Here is a 14,026-nt window from a genome sequence, read left to right as displayed (position 1 = left end):
GATTATCTCAGAAAACTCACATATAAAAAAATTAAGATTTATGTTAGCATAAAATTGTTCTCCATTTAATTAAAGTTTCTCTAATCATTTTATGAAATATATTTATATATTAGCAGAAAACTACTTTTACACACACATGATTAAACTTAAACATTTCAGAGTTTGTCATAGTATATAAAGTAATATTTTTTTTGAATTCTGATATTCATTGTTAATTTAAAGAATGAAATACTCTTGAATTGTGTAGATTTCTAAAATTCATTTTTAATTCTAGAATCTTTTGAAATTAATCTTTGTAATTTTTAATTTTGTAATACATAACAAATAAGAGATTCATTTCTTCCATAAAACTTTTGTAAATTACTATGTATATGGAGATTATATTATATTAATTTTATATTATAGTCTTACATGAACTAGGTGTTTCACTACAATGTTGACTATAATTTATGGCAGGAAATATAATTGCTTTTAATTATGAATGTGGAAAACAGAGACTCTCACAATAATAGTAGATTATTTTTACTATGTATTGAGTGGTGAGTTTTTTCCACATGCTTTTGTAAGAGTGCCACATGATATAATCATATGAAGTATCTTCTACTGAATAACAAATTTCAGAATTTCACATATTATATTGGGAAACATCTCACTCAGTTTTTTGCAATGGAGTATTACTGGGTATATCAACTACATGCCAGATGAGACCTGATGTCCCAGTGTAGTTGCTCAATACCAAATGAACTCTATGTTACTTCATTGGCTTTTTGTGTATGTTTTTTGGGGGGTACTTTTTTCTTTGTTGGTTCATTATTGGTTTTTATTTTTATTTTCATGCTTTGATTTGTTTTTCAGAGAGATACGAAGTTGTGGGGTAGAGAGGCAAGGAAGATTGGAACTAAAAGCATATATCAAAATATATGAAAATTCATTAAATAAAATGTTTTGTTAATATTTGTATGTTTTTTAATTACTTTGTTTCTATTTTAACTTATAAATGGGAAAATGTGATTATTTCTTTCTCCTGTACATAGTAATTCCACCAGTGATCCTCTCTGGGTCTGGTAAAACTTATCATTACAATTTGTTTTCTGCAGATTAGACTGTGATAGTGATAATTACCTTCCTTCCTTGCTTCTTTGCTTCCTTCCTTCCTTCCTTCCTTCCTTCCTTCCTTCCTTCCTTCCTTCCTTCCTTCCATCTTTCCTCCTTTCCTTCTTTCTTTGAGAAAATGACCCCATCGTGTGCCAGATACTAGTTTGGAACTTGCTATTTATGACTATCCTCAGCTTTTCACTCTCTTTCTTAGTCTCCTGAGAGCTGTTTTTACATACATGCCCCTTGACACTCAGTGACTTTAATCTTAATAGTACACTCTGTCAGGGCACTTCCTTACATGGTTAGATTATGTGATTTCTGATCTAGTCAATCACTTAGTCTACTGATGGCTTCCAAATTGACATAGAATTCTGGGGAGTGGTGAACCTGTAAACGGAGGGCCCTGGATGAAGAAAGAAATTCCCTGAAGGTGTATCTTTGAAGTGTATATCTTAGCTTTGGAACCATCCTTCTTCTTCCTTTCTTCAGGTCAGCTATGATGTGAAGAACCTATGCCTCATAGTCTTATTGCTCTGAAATTCAGAGCAGTGGATCTTGTCAGTTAAAATCCATAAAACCCAGAAAAAAGTCTTTTCACTTGTAAACTGATTCTTGCAGGTATTTATCGTAGCAGCAAATAGGTGACCAATGTGAAGTATCAGTGCAGCCCCATGTAACATACATAACAATTGTCCAGTGAAAACAAGAGGGAAAGGGTTGAATCACAGAATGGATTAATGCTCCAGACCAGAAATTTTGAGAATAGTTATTCTATTTTCCTGTTTACAACATTCACAATCTAGGAAAGAATACCCATAATGTGTTATAATGTACTCAGTTGTTATGGAGTTTTTGACCTTTAAAATGAGACCTCTCTACATAGCCAGCCTCAAGAAAAGAAAGATAAGTTTGGCTAGCCTTTATTTAAAACAAAACAAACTGCCTAGTGAGGCTTATTTTTTTTTTGTTATTGCAAAATGTTAGCTTTTTCATTTGAGACAGTGGGGTGCTCCTATACTGCTCTTCAGCCACTCTTAAGCTCAAGAATATTTCATTTTCTATTGTGCTGTTTCCATTTTTACCATTGTGGACAATCATATGCCAAATTTTCCTGTGGCTGCATTTTGATCACATACATATTAACATGTTCTATTTTTAGATTTGAGTTACTGATAAAAGAAACATAAAGTGGTACATCTCTTGAAATATCTTGTCAAACACTTCTCAAGAATAATTGTAGAGAAGCCATTCAAAGTCCACAAGCCGATTCTATGAAGGCCTCTTTTCATTTTAAAGACAAGTTCTCAATCTATCTTCAAATATGCATTTCTTTTTTTTCCAGTTTATTTATTTTTTATTAAAAATTGCCATCTCCTCCCCTCCTCTTCCCCCTTCCCTCCCCTCCCCTCCACCCACACCCCCACTCCCTCCCTCTTGATGCCAAACAGCCATCAGGGTTCTCTACACTATGTTGAGCCCAAGGTCCTCCCAACTCCCCCCAGGTCCAGGAAGGTGAGCAACCAAACTGACAAGGCTCACACAGAGCCCGTCCATGTCGTAGAGACCAAGCCCATGGCCATTGACCTTGGCTCCTCGGTCAGCCTCCACCATCAGCCACCCTCAGAGAGTCCGATTTGTTCGCATGTTCCATCAGTCCCATTTCAAGTGGACTTGGTGGTCTCCCATTAGTTCTGTCCTGCCGTCTCAGTGGGTGAACGCATCCCTCATGGTTCTGACTTTCTTTCTCATGATCTCTCTCCATCCGCTCCTCATCAGAACTTTGGGAGCTCAGTCCGCTGCTCCAATGTGGGGCTCTGTGGATGGAGAAAATGACAGAGCCCCACATAGAGCACCGGACTGAGCTCCCAAGGTCCCGATGAGGAGCAAAAGGAGGGAGATCATGAGCAAGGAAGTCAGGACCGTGAGGAGAGTGTTTACCCATTGAGACGGTGGGACAGATCTAACGGGAGACCACCAAGTCCAGTTCAAATATGCATTTCTTTTTTCAAAAAAACATAAATTGGATTTTTACAGTACTATTTCAAAAAAATTAAATTAACTTAACAGCTATAAAAATCATCCAAGAAGAATATATTTACTTCTGTAAGTGAATCCCCATCTTTTTCTTGCTGGGTTGAAGCTGCCACTCTCAAGAGGTCCATTGTTCTTCCACTGAAGTAATTGGCAGTTTCGAGAGATAAAAATTCCATTTCTATTTTGGAAGTGATTTGAAAGAAAAGAACAACTTACTTTATTTCCTTCTTTTAAGGTAGTTTTGAAACCCATCACAAAGCTTTACTTAAACTTAAAATTAATATGCCAATACTAAACAAACATTAGTCTTCTGTTTTTTGTACAAATAGGATTCTTTCCACTGATTATGAAACAAGTTGAGTCAAGAACATACTACTAATAACATATTGTTCTCCTTAACGTAGTTTAAATTCATCTTGTTGCTGCATAGATTTTGCAGGAGCAATAGAGACATGGTGTTTTAGAACTCAATGACATTGGAATGATAGTGTAGCTTTGTTTTTAATATACTGTATGATTTGAGTACATGCAAAAACACATTCTTCATCTATTTGTTCTCAAATGTTGACATCAGTAGTTATGTGTTACAAATCATTTGTAGAGCATTGAGATTGCTAATACATAGCATATAATATGTATTAAATAAATGTTAGTTATAATGATAGGATAATTAAATAATAGTATACTATTTTATTGTCTCTTTATAAGAAAATTTATGATTAATTAATTTAGATAAGTCAGGAAAAAATAGAGGGAAATAAAGTCCTTGGTTTCCTATAAATGATGACACTATTTCTAAGAGTGGAAGCAGTGTTAATCTAGAGCTACTTTTTCTTTTTTCTTTCTTTTTTATTAAGATTTTTAAAAACACAATCTTTTCTCATTTTACCTATCTATTCCCATTCCCACTCCTTCCCTTCCTTCCACCCTACCCTTCTCCCTACCCCACTGTCCATCCACTCCTCAGAGAGAGTATGGCTTCCCATTGGGAGTCAACAAAGTCTGACACTTCACACTGAGGCAGGACCAAGGCCCTCCTCCTTATATCTAGACTGAAAAAGTTATCCCTCTGAAGAGAATGTGGTCCTAGACACCAGTTCAACCATTAAAGAAAAATGCTGGTCTCACTGCCAGTGGACCTATAGGCTACCCAAGCCTCACAACTTTCCCCCACATTCATTGGGCCTAGTTTGGTCCTATGCAGGTTACCCTTCTTTCATTCCAGATTCAGAAAGTTCTCACTAGTTGAGTCAACTAATTCTGTGGGTATCACCAACATGGTCTTGACCCTTTTCTCCTCCCTCTCTTGTACTGGTCTCTAGTAGCTCAGCCCACTGCTTCCCTGTAGATCTCTATATCTGCTTTTATCAGTTGCTGTTTGAGGGTTCTATGATGACATTTAAGATAGTCATCAGTCTTATTATGGGGGAAGGCCAGTTTAGGTGTCTTCTCCACTGTTGCTTGAAGTTTTAGCTGGGGTCATCCTTGTGGATTTCTGGAAATTCCACTAGTGCCATGTTTCTCACTAGCCCTTTAAATGTTCCCTCAATCAAGATATCTCTTTCCTTTCCCTCACTGTCCTTTCCCCTTCTTGGGCATCCCATTTCCTCATGTTATTCTCCTTCCTTCCCATCTCCCCTCCCCTTCCGCCATCTTTCTGTCAATCCCAGTTTTCTCAGGAATTCTTGTCTGTTCCCCCTTCCCAGGGAGATCCATGTATGTCTCTCTTAAGGTTCTCCTTATTACCTAGTTTGTCTGAGATTGTGGATTACAGGCTGGCCATCCTTTTTTATGTCTAATATCCACTTATGAGTGCGAACATATCATGTTAGAGCTATTGTTAACCATTGACAAAATTATTAGCAAATCATCTTTTGTACTATATGTGGGATCATATTTAGTTCTGTGACACTGTGAAATGTGAAGTTCAGTTTATAACTCATATGAAATTCATGTTTACTTTGCCTAAATCTAAAACAGTAGGGGCTGGAATTATGGTTTTATGCCTAATAGCATTGCCTGCTCTTGAAGAGGACTTGGCTCAAGTTCCCATCAACCATACCCATTGCTTTACAATCCTGTAATTCATTTTTCTAAAGATTTGACATTGTCTTCTGAATTCCTAGTTATCCTGCATGGTTGCACATGGTATATATAAATAAACTCAGGCACACAAACACACAAATCTTTTTAAAAGATCAGTGATAAAAATTTTGACTATACACAACAGTCCCTTTGATCCTTGTCAGTAATGGTAATCTTGGTAGTTATTTTATCTTAGCTTTATTTTGTTTCAAAATTTTTATTTCATAATATCCTATTACTGATAATTTCTATTATTTTAGACAATTGTTAAATCTTCTTATTTGCTAATTAGCATGTAAACTGAATGTATGTGCAAGGGAACATGATATACCTCTAGAGAAGAAGTGTAACTCATAGTGTCATATAGATTTCATGTGTGCTATTTTATTGCATGGGAAGGTCTCATTGACTGTCCATGGTTACTACTAATAAACCAATTGTAAATTTTGAAATTCAGCATTTGTGGGTGAGTAATGCATCCATAACATCTCCCTAAGGGAAACCAAGTGTTGGTCCCTTCAGAATACCAAAACAAATACCAGTCTACGTGGGTCATAAACTTTATAAATGTATTTCTCCAATTTCTAAGAGATGTGATGCCCAACATCAATACAGATGGATGATTCTATGTCCAGTGAAGACCCATTCATTGTTTCTTAGATGGTCATTCAAACTTCTGTCTTGCACAGTGCAAGACCACTAATTGCATTAGTGAGGGCTCCATCCTCATGTTTAATTTAGCTCTCAAATTCCTCACTCCCTCAACCATGATCTTAGGTAATGGAAATTAGCATATATATATATATATATATATATATATATATATATATATATATGCGCGCACACACACACACACACACACACACACACTTTTCCAAAGTAAACCCTGAGGAGTTAAGAGAATCATGACAATGACAATATTTAAACCACTCAGGAAATGCTTATCCCCCTTTTAAAAAGTGGGTGACATTGCTCTCTATGGAAATCAAAAAAATTATCTATATTATGACCCCAAAGGACAGTCTTACATTCCAAGCTCTTTGTATGAATATTTCAAGTTGGGAAAATGAAAGCAGCTAGCTGAACAACTTTAAAATTTAACAAAGGCCTTCTTCAGTGATTTTGCCATACTGCTTCACTATCTGAAAATGGTCACTGACAGGATTTTCTAAAATTAGGTTTAAGTTAAGAATAATCCCAAACACAAGCATCTTAGGAAACTGGTTGTCTATACCAGTCTCTAGTTGAAATATTGGGATGGCATGGATTTAAGCTGTGGATCATTAAGTTTAAGAAAACCTCAAGAAATATAAGCTTTTACAAATGGTTCTAGTAATGAAAATTCTATTTATGGGCTAAAAGTATTGAATGAAAGCATAGTTCCTACTAGCATGTGGAAAGCTTTAATTTAACTTTCAATTCAGGTTAAAGTAGGCCAGATGGTTAACAAATGCATTCTCTATCTTTGGATAAAATTAATAAGATACTTACTCTGGAAAGTATAACTATGTGAGAGAATGGAATAGAAAGTCCTCATTTCTGGTACTGCTTATTTAAGAAGCACAAACAGAGAGTGAAGGAAAGGGGAGAAGAAAGGAAGGCTTTGCTTTTATATCTGTGGCATTTTAGAACTGTGAGAACTTACATTATAGGCAAATGGTTTATAAAATAGAAATGTAGCAAGAAAGGGCATTAACAATGCCCATTGTGAAACATAAGGTGGAAAAATCCCTCATCTAGGCTGCTAGGGAATATTGGAAGATAAAATAGCTTCTAGTTGCCTTTCTTTATTATTAAGATTTTCATCGTAGATTGAATTCTTTCAAAAAGCATCTAAAGAAGTGGGGAGGGGTACAGATAAAAGGGGAATGTTTTCATAAATTGCAATTTATGTACATAGAATGGTAAGTAGCAACATGAATAGCTTGACTCCTTGTAATTACAGTCTAATATTAATCTCCATTATGAGGACCACTCAAAGTTTCCTGTAGTTCCAAGGTATTTTCAGAGAGATGTTAAGTTTTGCATTTTTATTGGTAGTAAAATGTTTCAGCATATAAAGGCACCTGCTGCCACACCTCATGACCTGAGTTCAATCCCCAGATTTCACACATGGTAAGAGATCGTACTTCTTCACTCTATATGGTCTTTCTTCCACACAATTGTGGAGGCATACACCCCAACATATACCCTTGTACATAAAATAAAATGTAAAAATGTAATAAAAAGTTTTTTTAAAAAATCTACTTTGGTTAGAATAAGTGAGCTGCCCGTGAATATGGCAGGACTAGTGTCATTAACAGAATCAAGCCAGGTAGAATCTAAAGGAATGACTGGACCTACAGAGAACGGAAGAGTCAGCTGTGCTTGTAATTGAAAGGGTGGCAACTGAAAAGGATTAGGGGGTGGATCACAGTTAATTAGCCTCTCCTGGAACTTCAAGTCAAGGAAAATTGGCAGATAATAATTTAGTAGAAATTATCTGTCTAAACGTGAGTACCATTCTGAGCAGGTAATTAGCATTGTTAGAAGCTTCCAGCTGAGGATTTAACTCACATGACATATGGAAGCCACCTGTCACAGTGCCTGGTACATAGTAATTACTCAATTAATGATTATTATTAATCTTTACTTTTAATGCCCAGCTCTTAAACACAGTGTTTCTTTTCTTTGATGAACATTGTTGAATTTCTTTTCTACCTACAACAATGGACTCTTGATACTGAAACAGACCTTTTTAAAAGGATCTTCAAATTAAAGTATGTCTTCACCTGAATCTCTGCACTTGCCAGCAAGGCATGAACATGACCAAGTAGGATCAGGGTTAATGTTTGTTCATTAAAGGGAAAAAGGCAGGAAATGTACTTTGAGGGATATACATAGATGGCTGCAATGATTTCAATTATGGTGTGGAAGTCTGAAATCAGTTAATGAAGGATTTATAAATTATTGAGTTTCAAATGCCTCATCACATAGAGCCTTAAACAAAGAGAAGAAGCACACACACACACACACAAACACACAAACACACACACACTCACCTACACACACATATGAGGGACAGAGATGCTTAATGGAAATTGTTACTTTTGACATGACAAAGCTAATATTCAATTATTTAATTGGATATTGATATTGATACTTAAATATAAGGCTTAACATCTATCATATTTTTTCAATAATTAGCATTTTGTGTTTGTTCTCTGATTCTATATCAAGTAATATCAATGCTATCCAGGAGGACCATAATAACTGGAAGAATCAAAACATTTATTTTATCAACTAGAAAATCTTCTTGCTTCTTCTCCAACTAGTTTATTAAAATGAAAATTTGAAAAATAAAGTATTGTTTTTGGTGGTTTTGTTGTCATGATGATTGTAAAATATTAGAATATAAAGTGTATACAAAGAATTCATAATATCATATAATTCGAACTTGCTGAAAAAACTAACATTGAGTTGGGTGTGGTGTCACACGCCTTTAACCCCAATTCTCAAGAGGCAGAGGAAGGTGGATCTTTGGGAGGTCAAGGACAGCCTAGTCTACAGGAGCTAGTTCCAGGAAAGCTAGGACTGTTACACAGAAAAACTCTGTCTTTAAAAACAAGCTAACAAGCAATCAAACAAAGAACTAACCTACATCTCATTTGAACTCAGATTTTACAGCCTATTTAATCTGGTGCTCTTTATTGGCAGTCATAATAAAATGCCCCAAATGGGTCAAAGACAAGAGGAAGATGCAATAACAAAGTAAATTGGTCAAGGAGATGTGGATTTTATGTTCTTTAGTGAGACTTGTGGATTTGTTTGTTTACTTGGATCATTTGTATGTTGTTCTAGAAATGTGTGAAGTATTTAGAAATTTTTCTTCTTGTTAGTTTTGATTTTCATGGATGATTTGTCCATTTGCTTGTGGATTGTTGACTAAAATCTTAAAATTTCATCTCCTTGGATTGAAATGTGGAGATAAACACTCGTTGGAAGCGATGCCCTCTTCTATAGTTTCCTCAAAATCAATATCGACATCAAGGGAGTTATCTTTCATTGTTTTGCCCTAGTTCTCACCAACCTGTAATGGGAATATATAAACAGTGCTCTCCATCCTAAATTTACACATTGAGATGCCAATTCAATTCAGACCAAATAAAGAAAGAAGATTTTTTTTTTAATTTAAGTTAGAAAAAGTTGAAAGAGGGACTTCCTGCTTGCTAGAAAAGTACGTAACCACTGAGTTTCATCTATAGTCTTGTTTTTTTTTTTTGTTGTTGTTTTAGACAAGACCTAATCAAAATTTTCAGACTGTCTTTTAACTCAAATTGTATCTCAGGTAGGCCTTAAACTCCTGGTCCACCTGCTGCAGCCTCGTGAGCAGCGCAGATGACATCTTTAGGACAAGTTTCTTAAAGAAAATAAAACGGTGACAAAAACCTAACATTCGCTGGAGATATGGAATCCATGACTCTGTCTGTTTTATCTTGAGAATTGAAAGCTTTAAAATCAGAATGCCATCTAATCCAGCTGTGGTGGCATATACCTGAGAAGCACAAGCAAGCAGATCTCTGGATTCAAATAACAAGTTTCAGGGCAGCCAGAAAAAAACCTTAACCCAAAAACATGAAACAATACTAACAGAAAAACACAGACAAGACTATCAGGTCTTAAAACCTTTTCTATTATTAATATCTGGAGAGATATTTTCCAAACTACAAGTGAAATAAGAAAAATAAAAGCTTTTGTTCTTCCCCTTTTAACCAGAAAATGATCCCATCTCTGTCCATACACATTTTTTTCAACATTTCTTGCTTTTGCCTCTTAGTTTGGTGTAATTTTGATCCTATAGGAGAGAAAGTTCTTAAAATACATTTCTCAATGCATGGTTTGGCACAAGGGTTCTACTGCTTGCTTTTTACGTCACTGCTGTTTAATTTTACAGACTTCCATTTCTGTGCAAATGAAGCATCTATATTAGAACCACCATTCTGAGACACACATAAGGATTCCTTGCAGTTGGTATTTCAGCTGAAGCAGCACATGATTAGAATGTACAGAGATTCTAATTATCTGTTCTTCTAGGAGGTCTAGTTTGAAAGGACAGTTTTCTGAAAGGGACTGTGAGAAGACTTCTTAGGAAGTAGCCTTAAGAACAGGAGTAACTGAGGCAGAGAAAAACAAGGTAAAGGAGCAGATTCAATTCAGAAGCAAGCCAAGTTTTAAATCTGCTTTGGTTAACTAAATGAGGTCTGAAGAGAATGGAATCACACCCAGTGTTGTCCTATAGTCAAAGACATGGCAGTTGGTGTGGTATATTAAGAACTCTTCTTAGGGCTATAGATGTTTCTACATTCCTTCAGTATGCGATGCAATTATAGTTGTCTAAAGCAGTTTGGCAGCAGTTGACAAGAAAGAGCTATAACTGTTAGTGGCAAGATACATGGGGATCTGTGGGGCATGATAGCAGAAGGAGCAGACATGGCGAACTGACAGATACCTGATGCTCTTGCACCTAATGGAAATCTGCATCTATACAATCATTTCCTTTCTACTATTAAAGAACACTTATTCGGTGAAAATCCAAGGTAGTCCCCGAGTTCTTTGTCCATGGGAAACTCAGGATAGTTAGCATTAGTTGAGCTTGCTATGTTTGACACCACATAGTAGGACTACTGAAAATAGAGATACACTTTTTGAAATCATAGATAATTAGGTTTCAATGTGTGGTTGTTGCAATATGAGTGTTTCCTTGAAATTAGGGATAGAATCAGTAGCGGAGATAAATAAACCCCTACTTCTGATGGTTAGCTCTTAAGGGTGGTCAATGAAATATCATATTTACATTGTAATTATATACAGTATCTAGCAAATACTTTATTTCTAGTAAAGTTTAGCCATTTGATATATTATAATGATTATGTTTTCTGTCATTTTCCATATATTTAAACATCTAGCAATCTGAAAATTTAACGTATATCTTCACAACAAATGTGAAGCAAAAGATAAAACTATGAGAAAATATTCAACATTTGATTATTTTATCTAAATGTCTTAGGATATAAGCTTTTGGATAATTTTGTGAATTTTTGTCATACACTTCATATTTTGAATTCTGAACACATAATAAAGGACACTGAATACATACACATTTCAAATTCTCTATTGATAATTTGATAAACTAATTTTCAGAAAAAAATTATAACACAGAATAATCAGCACGGACAGTCATGGAATTATTATTAGTATACTATTATATTAGTAGTGAGAATCATAAATGGCATTTGTTTCACAACCACCCAAAGACAACATTACTGTGCTTACACAGACAACGTTTCTATATTTGCAGTTTGAAATGTTTCAGACATAGGGACTATCTTTCCATCTAAATACATTTATTTCCTTACAGAACTCCATTTTCTTTTATTAGGACCTCAAGAAAACAAGTGATAAGAAAACCAGTAACCTAGGTTAATTGTTGTCTGGAATATGCCAATTTATTAAAATGTCAACCTAAAGTTGTGGCAAATGGCATTTCAAAAGAAAACCTAAATATGGGATATTTTGTGTTGAATAAAATCAAATTATAACAGGAAACTATACATTAATTTTGAGAAAAAGCGATAACTCAGGCATTGATTTGGAACATGTTTTCTGATGATTATGTGAAAACCCACAAGTTTAGCGTGTACTTGTCATTGATATATGAAGCAGGACAATCATACTGTTCAGCCAGTAAGAATTCCTAAGGTTTCCCCAGGGTAGTGGCTGTCTTCAAAGCTTGTGGAGCTATCACTCATTTTCTTCACTTATTTGCTGCGCAGACTCTATAGATCTTTATCTGTCAGCTATGTTGCTGCTGATTGGATGCCTCTCCAACATCACTCTTGGTGATTTAAAGAAACCTCACATCTTCCACGAGGCTGATAAATGGACTTTGCCAAAGGACTTACTAATATCATTGTCAGTATCAATTTGAAATATTAGAGTAGAGATATCTAAGTCATCTGAAAAAATCTATGTGGGAATAAACCATAGCTTAATGATAGTGAAGAAGAGAAGCTTACATAAAAACCCTGGAGTTTCATTTCGCAAATGATGAGTGTTAGTAAACCTTTTCTTCATGTGACTTCTTATACCTGTGTTGCCTCCTCTAACAGGGATTTAAACACATCAATTGTTTGAAACAGTTTCATATCATTTTTCTTATTTTAAAAATAACCATATCAGATGATACTATTAAATTCCTATAGGTAGAAATCTCAATAAATATTTTCTATTAAGACACAGGTATAATGTAAATCCATTTTTATTTTATTGCTAATTAATAGTATACAAGTTACAAACAAGAGGAAATGAAGATTGGGTTTCAAATTTCTACAGGTTTTTTTATGTTACCTCATATCCTTGACAATCAAACTTACCTATCATGCATATTTTGTTTTAAAAAACTAATTTAGCTATAGAAAAACCTATGATTTTTAAATTATAATCTCTCAATATATGTAGAATCTACTTTAGTCTTACTTGTTAAATTCTCAAAGGACCAACACATTTCCATTGATCAAATTGTGTTACTGTCTCTGCATCCTATTTCTTTTGTCTCAGTTATTACAATTTGCAAATAAATTTATTTTTACATTCTGATTATAATATGTTTCTCTATTAAGCTAAAAATAATACAAGGACAGAAGGCATGTATATTCTAACAGTAATATGTTTCCCAAGGATAGCACAATGCCATGTAAATGGCAAGTGATTCAGTAGATCTTAAATAGACGGCTGAAAGAATGAGTGGTGAATGACTGTGTGATCTGAAAACTAATCACACTTTAATAGACTGGATTGCCTTACTTGAGAGTGATTTTCAAGGCTTCTCTTATTTTATCCTGCTGTCACATTGACAACCATTGTCTATTCTAATGAAGTGTAACTGTTTAGTCCAGTCCCTGATATTAGTTGGAGGAGGTTGGATGGAAGCCCGATGCCAGGGAAAGTCAAGTACAGCAAATTCCAAGCTATCCTTGAAATCCCCAAGTTTCAACAAGAGGATGAAGGCTTTTATGAATGCATCGCGGGTAACCTTCGAGGAAGAAACCTTGCAAAAGGTCAACTCATTTTTTATGGTGAGTAAATACAACGGCAAAATTGTGAATTTTTACTGTGCTTCAGAGCAAATAGGAGAGCCACCAATATATTGTAGACATATATCATGGGAAAAAATTGGAAAAGCACATTTCCAGTTGGGTGATTAGTTCTGTGACTGACAGGTGTTGTAATTGTTTTTAAAATTTGATATCTTATTGGAGAAAATGCTAGTGGCACAAGTATTAGAACCTGAATTCAAATCTCCATCAAACACACACAAAAAAGATGTACATGGGGTTACATGCATGCAATTACCTGTCTGGGAATACTAATTAATAGTCTATTTGAGGAGATTTTACTAGTTTAGCCAACTAATGAGCTCCAACTTCAGAGAAAATTACTGCGTCAAAATAAGGTTGATGACGATACCCACTCAACATCCATCTCTGCACTCCATATATGAGTGTATGAACATGCACAAGCATAAACATATGCACTGTGCATATATAACCCACACAGAGAATGCAATAACATAAATTCCAACACAGTCTATGCATAACATTGTTTATTAGAGTTGACTGAAGAATGTCAGCAATTTCATGTTAACGACATTAAAGTTTGTCACACAAGGTTTTCATGACGAAAATATACTTCTCATAGAATATTCAGTAGTAGCCTATGGCAGTCTTAATTAATATTCTCAATAGGATTTACAAGCAAAGGAAAAAGTGAA

General features: G+C 35.0%; 1 protein-coding gene across 1 annotated transcript in view; it reads left to right on the top strand.

Moving 5' to 3' along the window:
• Cntn6 (contactin 6) overlaps window positions 1-14,026 on the top strand; it is a 211,805-nt gene that overhangs the window by 110,497 nt on the left and 87,282 nt on the right. The window contains exon 6 of the mRNA XM_038319610.1: window positions 13,147-13,331. Coding sequence (XP_038175538.1) covers window positions 13,147-13,331 — 185 coding nt within the window. The remainder of the gene's footprint in view (window positions 1-13,146; window positions 13,332-14,026) is intronic.

This window comes from Arvicola amphibius, chromosome 2, assembly GCF_903992535.2.
Source record: "Arvicola amphibius chromosome 2, mArvAmp1.2, whole genome shotgun sequence".
Lineage (NCBI taxonomy): Eukaryota > Metazoa > Chordata > Mammalia > Rodentia > Cricetidae > Arvicola > Arvicola amphibius.
This window is presented reverse-complemented; position numbering and strand designations above follow the sequence as displayed.